Source organism: Thunnus thynnus, chromosome 12 (genome assembly GCF_963924715.1).
Source record: "Thunnus thynnus chromosome 12, fThuThy2.1, whole genome shotgun sequence".
NCBI lineage: Eukaryota > Metazoa > Chordata > Actinopteri > Scombriformes > Scombridae > Thunnus > Thunnus thynnus.
In genome coordinates this window covers 10,635,081-10,654,792 of record NC_089528.1, presented here as the reverse complement: position 1 = coordinate 10,654,792, position 19,712 = coordinate 10,635,081, and the positions used below count along the sequence as shown (strand labels likewise).

The 19,712-nt window shown below is 38.6% G+C and overlaps 3 protein-coding genes across 7 annotated transcripts; 1 reads left to right on the top strand and 2 right to left on the bottom strand.

Annotated features, from left to right (window-relative positions):
• Positions 1–396: 396 nt before the first annotated feature.
• On the bottom strand, positions 397–11,302 carry ccdc39 (coiled-coil domain 39 molecular ruler complex subunit). Of its 3 annotated transcripts, XM_067605350.1 has the most exons (21): positions 11,210–11,302; positions 11,033–11,109; positions 9,324–9,443; positions 9,024–9,170; positions 8,765–8,923; positions 8,559–8,651; positions 7,951–8,079; positions 7,602–7,793; positions 7,318–7,421; positions 7,062–7,194; positions 5,549–5,743; positions 5,273–5,437; positions 5,049–5,186; positions 3,896–4,104; positions 3,630–3,753; positions 3,347–3,506; positions 3,060–3,166; positions 1,712–1,852; positions 1,365–1,544; positions 1,138–1,226; positions 397–862 (listed from the first exon to the last, which is right to left on the bottom strand). In XM_067605350.1, the coding sequence occupies exons 2-21, from the start codon at positions 11,039–11,041 to the stop codon at positions 685–687; spliced, it is 2,772 nt and encodes a 923-aa protein (XP_067461451.1). In that variant the 5' UTR covers positions 11,042–11,109; positions 11,210–11,302; the 3' UTR covers positions 397–684. The 3 variants fall into 3 exon arrangements, with proteins under 3 accessions (XP_067461451.1, XP_067461450.1, XP_067461452.1); XM_067605349.1 differs by having other exon boundaries at positions 11,033–11,281; XM_067605351.1 differs by lacking the exons at positions 3,060–3,166; positions 3,347–3,506; positions 3,630–3,753; ... (12 more) ...; positions 11,033–11,109; positions 11,210–11,302 and adding an exon at positions 2,500–2,638.
• Positions 11,303–13,272: 1,970 nt separating this feature from the next.
• dcun1d1 (DCN1, defective in cullin neddylation 1, domain containing 1 (S. cerevisiae)) lies at positions 13,273–16,495 on the bottom strand. 3 transcript variants are annotated; one of them, XM_067605345.1, is made up of 8 exons: positions 16,310–16,328; positions 15,506–15,719; positions 15,170–15,338; positions 14,529–14,659; positions 14,367–14,449; positions 14,159–14,255; positions 14,020–14,059; positions 13,273–13,918 (listed from the first exon to the last, which is right to left on the bottom strand). In XM_067605345.1, coding segments are annotated over exons 1-8 (744 nt in total). In that variant the 5' UTR covers positions 16,319–16,328; the 3' UTR covers positions 13,273–13,917. The 3 variants fall into 3 exon arrangements, with proteins under 3 accessions (XP_067461446.1, XP_067461449.1, XP_067461448.1); XM_067605348.1 differs by lacking the exons at positions 14,020–14,059; positions 16,310–16,328 and adding an exon at positions 16,389–16,495; XM_067605347.1 differs by lacking the exons at positions 14,020–14,059; positions 16,310–16,328 and having other exon boundaries at positions 15,506–15,725.
• A 182-nt stretch (positions 16,496–16,677) lies between these two features.
• Positions 16,678–17,806, top strand: setd9 (SET domain containing 9). The gene has a single exon (XM_067605344.1). It carries the CDS (start codon positions 16,752–16,754, stop codon positions 17,604–17,606), a length of 855 nt encoding a protein of 284 aa, XP_067461445.1. The 5' UTR covers positions 16,678–16,751; the 3' UTR covers positions 17,607–17,806.
• Positions 17,807–19,712: the final 1,906 nt, after the last annotated feature.

The window sequence follows — 19,712 nt, the reverse complement described above, 5'->3', positions numbered from 1 at the left end:
ACAGTAATACATCATTTCTTCCAATGCAGTGACCCAAGTCGGTAACTATAGTCTAAACAAAACACAGTGAAATATGAGAAGGCACTGCATCTTTTCAGCTTCTGGGTTGTTATTTGCTTTATTATAAACCTGGTGGAAGTCAAAGTCCGCCACTAGTTAAGTAGTCAAATACATTTTTGGAATCCCACAACACCACAATAGTGCAAAACTATTTCCTAACCTGTAAATTATCCAGAGATCATCCATCTCGGAAAAATTTGAGGGAGAAAAATCATGGCAACTAATGCTGATTTATGCCTACAATAGTTCCATGATTTTCTCATACATTTTATTAAGAAGTCTTTGAGCCAAAACTGGAAAAAAAAAAAAAAAAACAAGAACAGAAAAAAACAAGGATTGTGTTTTTTCTTTTATTGAAAGGGGGAAATATCTGCTCAGATTGTTACTGTCACAAACTACAGTCTATCTACACAGTGAGGGCACATCAAATCAAATCAGGCTACATTCGATTTACATAAATAAATATAACAGCAGGGTAAAGTGAAGAAAGTCTACAAATAACACAAATCAAAAGACACATTCCAGCACTTTATCCATCCTGTGATGAAACAGTGATTCAGTGCAACTACAACTAACTATAAGTAACTATAAAGCTCAGCAGCCATCAGTCAGCAGAGCAGCACATTAAGGGTTCTTTAACTTGCTGCTGGTGCTGCTGGTGCTGCTTGCAGAACTGGAGCGTTTGGAGGTGGAGGGAGGAGGGGAGGTTACAGGTAGATCCAGGCCCAGTTCCACAGTCTTCAGTACGGGGGAATGAGACGAAGAGGACCTGGGGCTGCCGCTGGCTGAAGATGTGGAACACCTGCAGCACAGAGAACAATACCTTCATATAGTGGCAGAAATAAAACTAAAAACCTCTAATCTTTTCTGTGAAAAAAGTTCACAGAAACGTGATTGTTTTATTTATGCAGAGAATGACTAGTGAACGTCTTTTTCAGGAAATGCATTGCTTGACAATCAAAGCGTGGAGTGTCCCAGTGAAGGCCTCAGATAACTGGTTATGTCGCATAAACAAAAGTTTTATTAATGTACTTTAGTATATAGTTTGTTACAAATGTGAGCTAGGAGCTGTCTGACCTGAGAGAGGCAGAGCTGCGGGTAGAGCTCGTCTTGGAGCTTCGTTGGCTGCTAGGAGTGGAGGACGGAGACGGAAGAGACAGATTGGCCTGAGAGAGACAGCACAATAATCCACTTTAACACTGGAAACTCTTCATATTTTCACTTCAGAAAATCCCCTGAATGACTCCACTGAAAGTAAATCACTGTCTCTCAAGGCTAAATGCTTCATGAATCTTGTTTTATACCTGCAGGAAGTATTTCTCCAGCACTGATCTGAGGTCTGGTTTGTCCTCCATGGCCTCATTCAGCATCTTGTCAACACTCTTGTTGAATTCTTTCAGTTGCCTCAGCTTGATGTCCTTCTCCTCAAAAGTCTCTGCTTTGGTTTGGTTTGCTGAGCGGATCTCTTTGGTCAGTTTGGAGCACTAGTAAATAGTAGAATAATGCAAAAGTGAAATATGATAATGTTTGTATCGCTGGATACCTTTTGTGCCAAAACAGTGTAAAGAAATCAGGATGATATCCAAGCAATTTACTTGAGAAGAAAGTATCAAATGTGTGCAGGAAAAGTGGTGGGGGGTGAACATCAAACCTGTTTTGTGGCTCTGTCAATTTTCTCTTGCTGAGAAGTGATTTCTTTGTTCAGTTTGCTGATGAGTGTCTGTTTGTGTTCTATCTTATCTTTCTCCATCTGCTCCTCTTGCAGCAGACTCTCTAGTGTATTGTTCATGTCCTGGAAACGGAGAGCAGTTGTCAAAAACACACACACAACACAAAAGCAAAATCATAGAGGCATGCAAACACATACACACCAGTTCATGCCAGGTTAGTTTGACTCGATGACTCAGATAGACAGAGTAGTTGAGCAAGTTTTTTTTAATTTTTTTTTTTATACCAATTATTCTATGAGGGACTCAACTAAATATTACAATAAGTCATAATAGTGAGGGGAAATAAGAATGGAGGACAAGTGAACACAGGAATGAAGACAGAGTGCCTTATAAAAGGAAAAAAAATAGTTTGGAGTATACAATGCAGGAAATGCTGAGGATAATTTCCTAGTATTATTATAGTATCATGCTATATTAAGATAGCTCTCAAAGGACAAAAACATTCATGCTGCAACTGAGCTGGGTTGTCATGACTTTTTTTTAAAAAACCAGCATGAGCACACTTCTTCCTGCGTGTATAACATGACTATTTATATTTTTTGCTTCAACCCATATATAATGCTGAACAAGAGTCTTAGTCTTGGTTTGTTAGCATGCTAACATTTGCTAATTAGCACTAAACACAATTGAGGCTGATAGGAATGTCATTAGTTTTACAGGTATTTGATCATAAAACTAAATATTGAACCATTTAAAATTTAAAAAAGACCTGATAGTGGCAGAAGATGAAAAATTAAGTTATTACGATTCATCCTGAGGGGGACATGAGTGTCTGTACCAGATTTCATGGCAATCCATTGAATAGTTGTTGAGATATTTTACTCTGAACCACAAATATTGACCTCATGGTGGCGCCAGAGGAGAAGTCAGGGGATCACCAGAGTTATGAGGATTCATCCTTTAGAAACCACAAATCTGTACAAACATTCTGTGTTGTTTCATCCGATAGTTGATTGACAGATCAACATTATTGTCATGCCACCAGCTCAGGTAAGAATCCATTATATGAGCTGAGTTATTTTGTTTTTATGTGAGCTCAATTATGATTTTTGACTGTCATTATATAAAGCAGGTTGACTATTACACTAATTGGCAACAGTAAAAGGAAAGAGAAACAAATGTGACAAATTCTTGACAATTGGCCGACCTTTGGAGGAAGTATTCTAAACACACAAACAAGTTACGTCTCTGAATATTATAATGGGGTATGTAATTAAGGATGACATATGCAGTACTCTGCTCAGCACTATGGCTATAAATAGAAATAACCTGCAAGTCCTGTTGGAACTCTTGGACCAGTTTCTTCTTGTAATTGAGCATGTCTTCAGCGACCCCCAACTGCTCTTCCAGCTTCTGCTTTTCCTGGTACTCTGGACCTGAAACAAACAGAACTCAAGAATGAGAAATCAGTTTCCATTTGAAATTTTGTGCTATCTTTCAAAATAGATAAATGAAAAATTAATGAATGAATAACTAATTGGAGAGATTTTTCATCTTCCTCAAAAGGACAGGAAGCCAGCTGGGTTGTTTCATTCAGTCTACCTCATCATACGTACTGGATTCACTGACTCTGTTGAGGGATTTGCGAAATGCAGAGTTACTGTTGTTGAACAATTGAATAGTGTTCTCCAGAGCTCGATTTTCCAGCGCCATCTTGCTGATTCTGGCATCCAGACTGTCTCCCTTCTGCCTGAGCTCCTCTCTCTCTTGTGCAGCCTGGTGAAAAGCACACAGCGGTGATTCAAAATGCTAGTGCGTAACAGACGAACAAATGTAACCTTGTTCTACTTTAACAGGCTCTGTTTGTGACACCTGATGGTGTGTTTGAAGTCCTCTCACCTTTGTGATGTAGTAAGCCTGCGATTTCTCCTCCTCCCCCTCAGGAGCTGCCAGTAAAAGGGTCACGACCTCGAAACGTTTTTTCATCATGTCAATCTTGGACAGTTTCTCGTTCAATTCAGCACTGACAGATAATCAAAGTTAAATGAAATTATCCTCTTTTTCAAAATTAAATGAAAAAAAACTGAAAGAAAAGTTAGAACTGTTTGAACATTTCGTCAAGGCTCCAGGAAAGTGAGATTTGGGGTCACGGCTGAGGTTTTTACCTGAGTTTCTGCCTCTCCTGCTCGCTGATCTTCAGCTGCTGGCTGAGCATTTCTCTGTAGACTTTGATCTCATCCTCCCGCTCTTTTATGGCTTTCTGCAGGTCTTGTTTCCTCCTCTCCAAAGACAGCATGCTGTCCGCCTTGTTGTACAGCAGATCCCTCATACGCTTGACCTCTATCTTCAGGATGTTGTGCTCCACCATGTTGTCCTGACGGGGGACAGGTGAGGTCAGCAATGTACAGTATGTGTTTGCAGGGGTTGTTGGTGAATTTTTACAGATACATTACATAATATCTGCTGTTCATTTATTTATTTATTTTTTATGTGAAACCCTTCTAACGTCGTCAGTTGATTGATAGTCAATAACTTCCGTCAGCTATTCCACCAACTTTTAGGTGTATTTTTTCTGCATCTATTTCCATGTGCTTAAAGAAAAAGGAAGGTTTTCATCACAGCTCTTTTAGATGCATCAGAAGCAGATCTTTTAACTTTGTATGAAAGTGGTGTGTGGAATGTATGTAGTTCATTGTAGTGGTAGGGAAAACCAAAAAATCACTAAACTACTGTGGTGCCTTTACTGTATGTACAGCTGATTCCTGTAAATAAGTGCTGGCATGTTTGTGTTAACTTGTCAAAAGGGAAGAATTAAAGTTACAATTAAAGATTACACAATTATCTACTGATTACTTTTTCATTTAGTCTATAAAATGTCAAAATGTTAATATCTCAAGTTCTGAAACGTCTGGTCAAATTATTGATTTTTAAGTTTAAAATTAAGCAAAAATCCCAAACATATGCTGGATGACTGCTGTTTTACATCACTATAACCTGAATATCTTTGAGATTTGGACTGTTTGTCTGACAAAACCAGACATCTGAAAACGGCGACAGCTCTGGGAAACTGTGACAAAGATTTTGCTCTATTTTCTGGATGAATCGAATAATAATAAATGTAGTGTCTGTAGTACAGTGATGTGAAAGTGTTCTAACAGTTAAGAAGCTGTAACCACTTAATGTTTTCTGTCAATAAACTCCCAAGATAGATATAATTTGCCAAGAAACACTTAATCTCCTCAACACAATTTGAACGCAGGAAGACATTCAGATTTTCATTCTCAATTCATGATACCTGCCATGACATCAGTTAGTTACCTGTTTCTTGACCCTGAGACTCTTCAGGTCTTTTTCATTGGTGTTTTGAAGCGCAATTAGCTCCTTTACTTTGCCAGTCAGATCTCTCTTCTGAACTCCTGATTTCTCCATCTCTTTCCTCAAATAGCGAATATCATCCTGTCCGAGACAAAGATACATGTGAGATGGGATTATTTGTGAAAAATGCAGAAGAGTACACTGAGGTAACAAACATGCAGTCTGACCTCAGACTCCTTGAGCGTGTTAGTAAGCATTTTGGCTGTCTTCTTCTTCTCATCTAGGGCCTCAGTCAGCTCAGCGATCTTCGTTTCTATCACTAGTTTTTCATCTAAGTGAACATCACCTTGCAGCCGTGCCAGTTTTCTACCCAGGCACACGATCTGGGAGTCCTACACAAGGTGGATAAGTGAAAGGAAAAATCTGAATACATGTATGAGAAAGTTGTGTAGTGTAGCTGTAAATGGGCACATTTTTGCGTGCATGTTTTTTGGTAAGCGTGCCTGTCCACTCATGGTCATCTGCTGTCTAATTAACTCCTTCTCCAGTTTTCTGAGTTGACTGTCCAGACCGGTGATGGTGGATTTGCTCCTTGACACATGGGCAATAGAATCCTTCTCTTTTGTCTTGACGGCCTGTAAATGCTCTTTGCGACGAAACAGCTCGTCCCTGCAGTCATGCAGCTGGACATCCAGCTCCTATTGAAAGGCACAAAACAGGGTTACACAGCATATAGTTTACAGTATCACAGTGCAAGGCTATGTCATTTTCTTATTAGTGCATTTTGAGCTCAAACTGCAAATGAATAACAGCTTCTAAAATCACTGACAATGTCTATCAAGGTTATAGGTTTGGTTTCCAGAGTGCGGAACACACAATGGATTGAAAGTGTTCAACAGAAAATCTTCTATTTCTTGTATTTATATCAATATTAAATCAATCTAGCAAATATTACCTTACCACATGATAGTGCAATAAAAAAAATGTAATGACATTTGCTATATAGCAATTGTTAAAATTGTATTTAGTTTTACTGGTAGATATTTTTCACATTTTCACATTTACGCTTATCTTTGATTGAAGTTCCCTTCTAGAGGTTTTTTGTTCGCTTTTTTTTGGAGAATATCAACTGTAAATAGCAATATGTTTGTTTGTTTGTTTTTCCCTGAATAGTTGGTGTAGCTCTTCGTCTCAGACCACATGCAGAACCAATAACCTCCACCTGTAGCCTGTGAGGTGAAACCCAGGGCAAAAACCCCCCAAACAAACAAGAAAAAACACTTGCAGCTGCACATTAAAGGTGCAGTGTGTAGAATTTAGGTGCATCTACAACAGGCTGAAATGGAATATAATATCCATAAGTATGTTTTAATTAGTGTCTAATCACCTGAAAATAAGATTCGTATCACTGCTAGATGGCACTAAATCCAACACACTGCATCTTTAAGATTACTGCTGTGAATGCATGGTAATAACTGAATGGTACCTAATTAAATGTATTTTTAAACTTTTATCAAGTGATGTAATCTAGATTACAGCTACTGGACATGATGATGTTCAAAACCATTTTAGTGAGTAAATCACTCTTAAACTGTAAAAGTGAGGTGGACCCGCCCTCCATCCCCAGTGGAAAATACACCCTTCACACTTTGGGGTAAAAAAAAGGTCACTTTTACTCTATTTCATCTCTATAATTGTACAACTCTAATATTAAAACTGCATTTGAAGTTTGTATCTCTTCCTCATGCATGACGTTACCATATCAGGTTGCAAAATAAGATTAAACTGAGATGCTGTAGAGAGACACTATTTACTTAAATTTGATTTTGCAGGTGTCCTGATGTCTTAAAATTCATGACAAAACCAACCAAGCTATAAGCAAAAATGATAATGAAACATTTTATTGAGACGCAAAAGGTTCCTGAGATGAACAACTGAAAATAAAGGTTAAGTTAAGACATGTACTGTAAGTTCTCTTCCTGTCATAGCACATTAATAGTTTGTGTGACTGCTCACCTTGATGTCCTGCTCCTCTTCCTTGAGGAACTGGTCCATCTGGGCGGCTCGCTCCTCTTCATTAAGGGAAGTCTGTGTCACAACTTTCAACTTCTCCTCCAGCGCAGCATTGTAGGTCCCAGCCTGCTTGAGTCTTCAACGCACACACACACACACACACACACGCAAACTCATTGATAAATAGTCAGTTACCTTGCATATTAAAGCACTACAGCAGTTACTTATTGATGAAGACATATTGTAAGATTTCACCGACTTGTCATTGTTATCCTGGATGTCTTTCTTCATCCTGGACATGTGGGACGTCACAGAGTCCACATCAGAGGTTGCTCTGTCCAGTGAGCATTTGCAACTATCCAGCTGTGGACACATGAGAATCAAGTCAATCACTCTTACAAGATAAAGCTGGATTATAGATGAGGTTTCTGATTAATTAATATCCTTTGAGCACACATTCAGCTACACCCATGACTGAAAATATTTGTTAACATGATTCTCTAGTGACTAGTTTTTCACGTTGAGCTGCTCAGAGATGCTGACCTCATCCTTCAGCCTGCTGCAGTTATTCTCCTGCTCCTTCAGATCTTGCTGCAGTTTTGCAGCCTGTCGGTTGGTTACAGCTATCTTCCTCTCAGTTTCCTTGTTGTTGTTCCTCTGAGTGTCAAGCAAGTGCTTCCTCTCTGTAATGGTGGCATTCCTTTCCCTGATATTCTGGTTGGCTTGGGCAAGTTGCTAGAAAGACGAAGGAACGAGAGAGGAATACAAACCTTTGGTGTTACTCAAACTGTACCGTTCTGTGTGTTTTCACATATTGGTGTCTTTTATTGTTTAGGAGTTCTTTGGTTTGAGTCAGCATGTGTGCCGTAATAGGCAGCACTGTAATGTTTACCAGCGCACACTGCTGCATCTCAGTGTCTCGTTGCTTCATATGCTTGATGGTGTTTTCCCACTGGTGGATGAGCTGCTGTGTTTCCAGGTGGGCCTGCTGCAAATTCTCTGTAGTCTTGTCCAAAGCAATCTGACAGGAAAGCAGAAGAAAAAAAGTTGTTCTCTGTGACACCCCGTGGTTAACAGATTTCAAAATACCTCCCACAGGAGTGATATCAAGAACATGGTGTAAAGCATAATTTATATTTAAGCAATTAAATGTCATCTGACATGCTGTGAGACATAAACATTGCAAAGCCAAATGTTTTGATGTCAAAACAACATAAATTATTCTGAAACAATAATCTGCCTGGTGCCAGTTGCATGGTGATTAATGTTTATATCGATGCAATGGACCTCAAATTGGTTAGCAGACATCAATTTCAAATTTCTATTTCCCTTTTCTGCCTGACAAGTGAATATTTTTGTATGGTTTTTCTATTTAGGGGACATAAAGACAACCTTCTTGTCTTCCTTCATTCACTCATGTGAAAATTTCTTCTTTAAAATATCTGCGCTCAGCAAGAATCAGCCATATACACAGCGAGAACATGTGTTTTCTTACAGTACCTGTGCAGATAAAGTCTCAGTCAATTCCTTGTCGAGTGCTTTGCGCTTTTCACTGGCCTCCAGAGTCTTCTTCTCTATCGCCAGAGTGAGTGACTGTACCAAGATAGATTATAAAGCTCAGTATGAGTCACAGTGAGCAAGTAACGGCAGCTCAGTTTGTATGTAATGGCTGCTGCAGATCTATGTACAGATGTTTTTCTCATTACCTTGATCCTCTGCTCATCTTGCTGGGCGTACTTGATGATGGCCATCGTGTCCTCATCTTTGCGTTGTGACTCCTCTAAAAAAGCGTTCATGGTCTGCTGGTCCCAGTTCATCTGGTTCCTAAATTCCTCTAGCTTCTGTTTGGCCTTGAAGATATGGTTCTGAGGATATGAACAAAAGTTAAGTTGCACATTTTGGCACCTACAGTTACTGTATAGCTGATTCTATAGTTAAGGTATACATGCTGTGGATGTTATAGACCTCTAGCATGTTTCTCCTCTCTGCTAAAGATCTGAGCTTGTTGTCAATCTTAGCAGTCTCCTGTGCCAGGCGACCTGACTCTCTCTCTGCGAGGGCTGTGAAGTGCATTTCCATCTCTTCTTCTCTTTCCTTGGCCTTGCACAGAGCCTATGTGCAGAAAAATCAAAATGAGAAATGAACAGCACAACCTGACACTGTAATCTGGTGTTTACTATCCACTATTCAAGTAAACTCTGCATGCTTATTAACATATCATTTTCAGACACATACAGTACATAAAGATAAAGTTTTGTTCTGTACCTTAGTATTTTCCAGCTCCTGTTTGGCATTTTTGAGGAATTCAGTGAAGATCTGCATTTGATCTTTGTTTTTCTCCAATTTGATATCCAGTTGCACCATCTCTTTTTCTTTCTTATGAATCTGTAGTTGAAATCACAAGCGTACAATATGTGATCATCTGCAGCATGTTTGTTCTTGTGAGACGTCTCAAAATGTTGTCACTACATGCAGTTACAAACATTTTGTGATCAGATATGGATTTATCATTTATCCAGAACACTTTGTCAGTTGTCCACTGTGTATTCATGTAAAACTTTTAACTTTTAAACCCAGGTATTTGGCCATGTGGCCCATGTTGCAAGATTTTCATATTGATTTTACTTTCAAACAGGCAAAACTGAACATGCATTAGTTCATTACAAAATAACTGAGACACATGACTGCTAGAAATAGAGAGAGAATCACTCAGTAATTAGAAATAAACAAACTATACAACGGTATAGTTAAGTTCAAGCCCCTGAGTCATGTGATCTAATTTCTTAATGCTGAATTATGTTCAATATATTTCTAAGAAACAAACTACTTTTCATATACCATATCAATCAGTGATGGAAAGTAACTAAGTACATTTACTCAAGTTATGTACTTAAGTACAATTTGAGGTACTTGTATTTTACTTGAGTATTTCCATTTGATGCTACTTTATATTTCCACTCCACTACATTTCAGAGGGAAATATTGTACTTTCTACTCCACTACATTTATTTGACAGCTTTAGTTTTCAGATGAAGATTTGACACAATGGATAATATAACAAGCTTTTAAAATACAACACATTGTTAAAGATGAAACCAGTGGTTTACAACCTTTTTGGCTTTTGACGTCTTACAAAAAGCAGTGTGTAGTCAGGGTCACATTTCAGATGTCTATGAGTTGTTAACAGCTCCACCAAATAGTGATTTTTTTCCCTCTAAACTTCTCACATGGTTTCATTTCAATAAATGTTCAAATGATCCAATATTTCACCAAAAATCAAAGATTAGTGAGAAAGTCCAAAAACTGAAAACAGATTTGTGTATCAGAACTTTGTTTTCTCTTCTTTTCTTTCCCATTAATCATCTCACGACCCCTCAGATTTATCTGGTGACCCTTTGGAGGGGCCCAACCCCTAGGTTGGGAACCACTGGACTAAATTAGCTAACTGTATATAAAGTAGTTGAAACTAGCTCCACCTCTAGCAGCTACAACAGTATCATGCTGCTTACACACTGATGCTTCAGCAGTAATAATCTAATGATGTCATACATAGTAACGTATCAGTCAGAGGGACCAAATCACTACTTTTACTGCAATACTTTAACTACATCAAGCTGATAATACTTATGTACTTTAACTTAAGTAGGATTTTTCATGCAGGGCATTTACTTGCAATGGAGTATTTTTACATTGCTGTATTGGAACTTTTACTTAAGTAAAGGATCTGAATACTTCGTCCATCTCTGATATCGATGCAGTAATATTCTTAGATTTGAGTCTTTAGGTCACATGACCTTAAAGCTACTGATTTTTATCCTTTAAAAAGTAGCTTTTACATACTAAATTAAATGTATTATGCCATATGACTGAACTGACAGGCCATTTTCATAAAGTATACTCCCTGACAATTACCAGAATTAACCATTTTATCATTGGTGTAATGAACAAATACTGGTTAACTTCCCCACACTCACCTCTTCCATCAGAGCCTTGTTTTCAGCGTTCAGCTCGGGGATGGCAAAGCGCTCATCCCAGATGATCTCAGATAAATCTGCAGACATTTTACACCACCGCTTAACTCAATAAAACAACAGAAGAATAGATCTGAAGTGATATTTTGTTACGCTACAATATTATCAGCTCCCGCTCACGGTTTCTCCCTCCAGTTTGTGGTGTCTGTTGTCAGTCGCCCTTAGCAACCACACGTTGTCACCAGTGGGCGGCAGCGCGAGGCCGTCACAGGAAGTGCCGTGAACGTCTCAAATCAGCTTAAAAATGTACAAAAATAAAACAGCATTCAAATAATATTTAGTGAAATAATATAAAATAAATACAGGCATATAAACAGAGGCGGGCTCAGGCTGTGTGAGACAAAATATAAAGGGCCCCTGATACATTCAATGGCCCCCATCAGCAGAGAACAATGATACATGGCTGGTAAAAAGGCTACATTCCCAATTAAGATGAACATTTTATAGGGTGACTCAGAATATAAGGAAACAATATCTCTGTGTTAAAAAGGATTTACTTTGCAAACATTTACTTTGCAAACATCTCTGTAGTAAAATACAGGGAATGGGTAACATTTTAATGTTTATTTCTCAAACACATCTGTAGTAAAATCATCAAACTATTAACATTTTGAGAATTAGCTGTTTTGAGCATCTTGTCAGGGAAGCAAGCTTGGTGAAGTCAAAGGAGAAATCTTTTGGCCATGAGTTTGCAAATGTTAATGACCTTGTGGTAAATTGGGATGTCGCTCTCAATGGACACAGGCAGAAGATCTGAGAGTGTCTGTTTCCAAGCTCAGTCTTGACCAGCTTCAGTTTGGAGAATGATCAGTCGACTGATGCAGTATTCTCTGGCAATGTAACATATATTTGGAGGAGTTTTGTCTGTTAGCAGGGCTACTCAAAAGGTTCCCTTCCAGATTTCATGACAGGATACATTTTTAAACTTTTTAACATGCCCAGGCACACGTTTTATCTCTACTAGGCATCCCATCTAATTGCTAATGGCTAATGCAAACACACCTTTATCTCTCTCATCTTCTCCCTTTGTATTGTCTTCAGTTTTCTGTCTCTTCTTGGCATTTTGTCATTATAGGGTAACCCAATGCTAATCTCCCCCTCTATAAGTGCAAGGTAATAAAAGCTTAAGGGTTGTAACTGCATTTTCAGAAAAGAATACTCTGATTTCCTTTTAGGGTTTTACTACATCACAAGGTTGATTTCCAGTTTGTACCAAATATTTAGTATAGAGATGGCTAAGTATGTATCTAGCTAGCGACTATCCATCTAGCATATTGTTTAGGAAGTTATAGAGCGTTGGACAGGCCTAAACATAAAAACAACTTTAAAAATACAGTATACATACATTAGTAATGCATCCTTAATAATATTTAATTCATACACTTGTTATAATTAAAAAATGTGACCTATGTCACAAATTAGTGGTAGGATGAAGGTACAGCTTAGACTGCACTGACCCAAAGACAACAGAACAATCTAAAGAGGTGTGACTGAGCAAACTAGTCAGTAAATACTGTGCCAAATCTACTGAATGGGATAACGTCAGCTTTAACAACTACATTTTAAGGCTATGTTATTATCCTACTGGTCAGCTAACATAAAACACACATTTTTTCTACAATAATGGCCAATTTACTCCATCACGAGGGAATCTTATAGGGCACTGAAAGGGCACTTCACCATGTTTGTTTGTTTTTTAATTCACTAGAAGGGCACCGCTACAGAACCTCCATCTCACCCCATTACAACAGCAACTCATAGGGCACTGCATTAAGTCTTGTGGGGGTACTTTACAGGGCGCCATCGCGTTTTCTTCTTAGAGGCACTCTGTACGGTTCATCTTCCTGCTTTACCAATAATGAAGATCAAGATCATTATTTCCCTGTCAATATTACAGAATTTTTGTGTATTATATCATGAGGTACTTCTTTGGTTTTGTTTGTAATACAGCAGTGTCTACAAACTTATCCAAGTTGAAAAGAAAATATTAAAAGGATAAATTACCTCCAACTAGAGGAACAAAGACCTCTTCTATTTTAGCTCACATTTGACCTAATTTAACTCAAAACGTCCCTCTGATTTATGAAAGAACTCATACAAACCCTAAATCATAACAACCCATTCATTAACCAGGGGCTACTGAGAATAACTATTTACACAGAAACGCACTGAGGTCCGGCAGCTTTAAAGATACCAAATTGAAACATTTATTTTACTTTATACATTTGTGTTTAAAGAAACAGCATTATGCTTAAAAAATTACAATCAATGTTTTATACTGACTTGTCACACAAATGTATCATAAAACAAATCAAAATCAGGAATGCACACAAGAGTATTAAAATTCAATTCAATATTTAAAGAACAACATCCCCTGGTAAACCCTCGTGTTTAGATTACAATTCAAAAGTGTGTCTATCTACCTGCTTTTGAGCAGAGCCAACCACATCAATGAACCAGGTGGGCCAAGATGGTGACTCCTCTCTAGTTGGCTTGAGCGCACACAAAAAAGCCCAATACTTTAGATAAAAGTTCCAAACCACCACAAGTTGACCAACAAAGTGATATGCCTTTTTTTTATATATGTACATACACATACACACATATATAAAGTCTCTGCTGTGTAAAATATTTCAGTCCTGAGGGTTGAAAAGGCAACATAGTTCTCAGCTCAGTGCGGTCCACTCTCTGCATTCACGGCGCTCTCGTTTTCATAGAAACCTCACATGGATGTTCCTTCACAGAGGAGCCCTTAAACCGCCGTGCTTTTGGTCCCGATGTGTGGCCGTGCAAACTCCACAAAGTCATCAATAAGGACAGGCCATGCTCCTGTTGAACAAACAGAAAGTGTTAAATAATTTGACTTTGCACAACATGTATGAAGACATGATGGCTGTTAAATGTGATATTTTAATATTGTTAAACCATACTAGGCCTGTGTGAAGCAGGGTAGTAGAGCATCTACCTCATCTATAAAATTTTGAGGGAACAATTACGGGTCATAGATGCATCTCGTCATGCGTCCACACAGTGGGTATATTTTCAATTCAGAGTAAACTCTATACAAACCTTCCTCATCATAATTTGACATGTCATCTGTGATCATTGTGCTGAAATCTAGTAAGAGGTTCCAAGTGTCCTTTGGAATCGATCTTTTGTGGTGCTCCTGCAATACAAAGCATAGGGAAAAGCTCAAGCAACTTAAAGGAGAAATGATAATACTTGCATCTTGAAAATACTCTTGTCCAAATGTACACACAGTGTGTTATTAACTTACAACTAAAAATGTGTTCCACAGGTCCAGGAACTTGAATCTTCCAGCCAGTACTAAATTCCAATATGCAATTGCCATTTCTAAATCTATAACATAAAAAAAAAGGTAAAAAATGTATTCAACAACATTTTTGAGTTAATATGATGAGCCACAAAAGATTCTTACCCAAACCTTTCTGGCCAGGATTCTTTGCAAAATTAAATGTAAACTGGTAAAAGTCCTTAAATCTCCCTTGGTCCTTTAACTCTTGCTCCATCTTTGGCAGCTGAGCTTTTAGCTTCTCTATACTGTCACATCTGGGAAAACATAAAGCACACTTTTACAATCGGGTAGACCAAGAGACCATTTTTTACAGTGCATTACACTGAATCTGGATGTTTTTTACATAATAAAAATAATTATAAAGACAATACGTATGTATATGTAAATGATTTACCAGACATAAAATTAACTAATCGGCTTATTTGTGATGTCAACCGAACAAGACCTGAAACCTTTAAACTGGTATTTAGTTTTGGCAGCAAATGGTATGAATTTACATACAATATTTCTGCATTCAAATGAATACAATGGAGTTAATACTCTAGATATGAACCCGAATATGATCATAGAGTATACATTGTTAAGTAAATGAATATAATATAAAACAAGTATTTTATTTTAGACATATATGCACCATGATCTAAGTCACATTCACATAGAGTGGAGGAGCAATTTCAGGATTTCCCTTCTGGATGACATCACAGTTTGTTCTCTCTTGTTTTGTACCACTGAAAAAAACTCAAAAAAAAAAAAGACATCCTCACCCCTGCTCTGCCATGCCATCCATGAACTCCTGTTTTGAGAACTCGCACTGTGTCGCTGCCCTGAATTTCCAGGCTATGAGGAGAACACTTATACTGGCTGGGTCCAAACCCAGGTCGTCACAGAACTGCTGGATCCCGTCGATGCCGATCTTGTTGTCATCGTGAGGATCTAAATATAAGAGTGTGAGTGAAGAGTGGTTTTATTGATTATTTATTTGAAGCAAATGGAAAAATGTGTTCAGTGAATAGCACTCATTTCATGCAGTGTTGCACTATGTGCTATATTCATCTACTATCCATAACATCTGTAATTGCAGTGGTGCTGGCTTTCCATACCTCTGTATCTGTTGTACAGCTGCTCAAGCTTCTTCTTGTCTAAGGCCCCCTTTAGATTTGAAACATAGAGCTCTGGATTTTGGAAAAACTTGTCCGTGGCAACATCTAGTTTCCAGTCATTCTGTGCCAGACAGGTCAGTGCAGTCTTCTCGTTGGATTGAGTGAAAATCATGAACTGACGAACTTTATCCTTCTGTGAGGACTTCAGCTTGTTCTGCATAGATAATAAGAATACACTGTTAGACCAATATCAGGAACAGCAATGGCAACAAATTAAACACATTTCACTGATGCAATAACTGCATCTGTCAATTGTAAACCCTGAACATTTCAACAACAACCTGTATACCACTATGGGATTCTTCCCATCCAAAATTACACACAATAACCACGAAGGGTAGGCTAACTGTTAGCTGCATCAACACTGAACCAGGGAGAAACACATCTGAATATCAGCCATACGAGAACTAGCAATAACATGCTATCCTGACAGCTCTGACCGACTTCCAATGTGTTGACTGTCATTTGGCTAATATAGTTATATTTATGATAACACCAAACAAACAATATAGTCTCAAATCCTGTCGACAATACTTAATAGCTACCGTTGCTGTAGAGTTTCATTTTCTTGGTCAGTTGGTCTTAAAAGCTAGCTAGTAAGCTTAGCTGGCTAACTAGACGGGCTGGCTAACGTACTGTTGCCGTGAGCTAGTTAGCTCATGCTAACGCGGAGAGCTACGTTTGTTTGTATTTTATAAAGGCGATTTAAGGCTATTAGCACAGGAACCTGACTATATTACTCACCCCCAACATAACAATGTATGTATGTAAGGACCGTATACATTTGCATCGCCGCACCAGAACAAAAAGAGACATTTCTTACCATGTTTGTCTTCGCCCGACTCCCCTTCCTCCCATCCAGCTGGCTAACTGCGTGTAAAGTTTTCACGAGTCACGCAAAAAGTCTTTCCGGCTGAGCTATCATTCTTCAGAGTAAAAGTACACATTTACTCGTTCCTTGGGTATGTAATGTTATATAAATGTGTTAAATTATTAAATATTTATTATTGGCGTAACATAAACACTTATGGTAAAGCATGTCTCATTAAATTTTGAGAGTTCGGCCACGCATTTGGAAATATTAATAAGTGTCTTGCTTATTTTGAAGCGACTTGTCGGAAGTGACTGGAGGATTGATGAAGATAAGCTAATTCCTTCATGTTAGAGCTATCAAACATCGCTCTGAATGTTTAGAGCAGCTCTAAAAAGATTTCGGAACATATGGAAGTCGTACCGACACAGATTTGTGCCTTGGGTCGTATTGAACATTTCTAAAAATGAGAAAACTCTTCGGCAAGTGACGGACCGCTGCGAGGACAAGCTCCTTTCAGATGAAGAGGTTTCAGACAGCCTGCTGAAGCTCTTCAGAGTCCTGCGAAGGGCTGATCATGGGCAGCAGCTCCGAACAGTCCAGACTCACTTCCTCAGGCAGGTAACAAGTGATGAAGAGCAGTGTGGAGGAAACCCAGCGTGTGCACATGATGCCATGTTACAATCTCTGGGATTTTGTATTGACAGGAAGCCTAGCACGTTGCACTTTGCAGGAACAGGAGTGTTTGTCACCAGGGGATTTGTACCAAAAGGAACTACAGTTGCCATGTATCCTGGCACAGTCTACCAGGCCTATGAGCCCATTCTTCTCCAGTCAATCAGAAACCCCTTTGTCTTCAGATGTATTGATGGCGTCCTGATTGATGGAAATGACAAAGGCATCTCCAAAATGGTGTACAAGTCATGCAGTGGCAGGGACCGAATAGGCCCCTTCATGATGAGTGACACCAGCTGGCTGACTGTCAGTCCCCAAAACCCACTTGCCATGGGTCAGTATGTGAACAACTGCTCCAATGAGTGGCCTGCCAACGTGTGTTACCAGGAGTATGACGTGCCTGACAAGTTTCCCATTGAGCTCCGCCAGTATCTTCCTAATATCAACTACAGCCAGGACACACAGAGACCTCTACGCTGTGTTGTCCTGGTGTCACTCAGAGACATTACAGCCGGGGAGGAACTATTTTCCAACTACTTCACCATTGTGCGTTAGAGTCAAAATACACTCCAGTGTTCTGCTGTGATGTCAGAGCGGAAGAAAAAACACATTTTCTAAATTCAAACTATATTTTGAGAATCATCATCTGACTTTGTAAAAAAGTTACACCTCTCTTTGTATAGTGAGAATTGGAATGAAGGCCCAAACTGGCTAGTATGGTTTAACAAACAATAAATTATATGCACAAGAAACAACTGGTCTTATTTCACATAACATTTAGGGGTATACATTGTAGGAATAATGTATAAAGATGGATGCAAGATGGGCAACTGTCACATCTGCATGTCCAAGACCAAAGGACAGTGGTGAGAGTGGTATTTAGATCCCGTACTTAAGTGAAAGCTTCAATACTGCAATGTAAAAACACTTGATTACACGTTAAAGTCCTGCAGTCAAAATGTTACCAAATGTCACCTACAAAATTTACTAAAGTATCAAAATTAAAAATATTCATTATTCAGAACAGCCATTTCAATAGTGTTCTGTTGTACTGATAATATGAAAACAGTGTGCCAGCTGTCCAAGGTGGAGCTCATTTTGACGGCTTATACGACAGGTGCTCTTTAGTGAGGCAGGTCAAAGTACAAACCACAAAATCCAGGAAGTCTTGCTTGATATGTGTCCTTAAATGATGCAGACAACCATGGAAAAAAACTAAGGCACTCCATCTTCAGGTCAGACAAATGTGTTTGTCAGACCCTGATGAAGACTTAGAGTCAGGCTTAGAGTTGGTCTACTTGGATGACTATGTACTCAAAGAATAAATTCACAATATTATTTCACCTGAAGACGGAGTGCCTTAGTTTTTTTCATGGTTGTCTGCCTCACTTAAGGACAAATATCAAGCAAGACTTCCTGGATTTTGTTTCTTGTACCTTAAAGGAAGTATAAGTGCTTTACTTGAAAACAGCAACAGTATTGAACAAATGCTTACATTAAAGTTCAGTTCAAACAGTGTACAAACTTTGATATTTTTTAACGTATGCACACAATTAGCAAAAGAATCAAAGTGAAGATGGAATGTATAGAGGCATGTACAGTAAAGGGGACAATCTATAGACATCCGTAGTTAAAAAGGCTCTAAAGAAAGGGGAGCAGGTCATAGTATCATGAATGAATCAGAAGCCAACGCTCTCCAATAGGTGGTATTTGACCAACAGGCAACATAGATCTGAGAGGCACTGAAGGTTGGACCTTAGAAAACAAGGCAATCTAAAAAAGGCCATAGTGGACTAACTTACTGTATGTACTTCACATGACAAGGAAACACAAGGAAGGTCTATGGATACCGGGACACAGATACAAGACAACATGTTGGTAATTAGTGTAATCAGGATCATTCCACTCTGTAGTGGAAATGTAGCAGTACTGCTCACTGCTCCCTAATATACCACAAAGTTGGATAAGTTCAGTCATCAATGCAAGGTAAAAGAAAGGGGGAAAAATCAAACATAAATGCCCTGCTGGCTGAAATCTCTCTTCTAAACTCCCTGCTAATTAAAACTGTTAAACGATGATGTGGCTGAACATCTTCTCCTTCAGTCTGTCAATTTTTTTCTTACTGAACTACAGTTCACTTTATTTCTTCAAAGTTCCCCTCCACTCAAAAACATATTTTTCTTGTTCTTTCAGTTGGATGTTTGAACTTCACTGTGCAGAATGATGTATGTGCAGAATTTGACACTTGCAGGCTGTTTTCACATTCATCTGCTGAAAGTGGAAAGTTTGTGCTCATTGAAAATCTAATTTTAAGGGACGGGCCTATGAGCATGATTTGTGACATCACAAGTAGTTTGGAGCCAATTTTTTAATGAGGGAGGAGATGTCATTTTAAGGATTTTAACAAGATAATTCAACTTTTTTGTGGAAAAAACGTATCAGACACAAACTGTCAATCAAAGAACAGTATTTTATATACATCTTAAACTATGTCTGCAGGGGATATTTAACTATACGTGCATCGGCACTTGCATTCTCCAAAATGTTGCACAATCTTGTCAGGATGAATTTTGACCCGTCCGAGCCACTGTAGCAGCCCAAGTACACTCTATTACTGCAATATCCTTCCGCTGAGAAATATAGTGTTGAACAATTGTCATA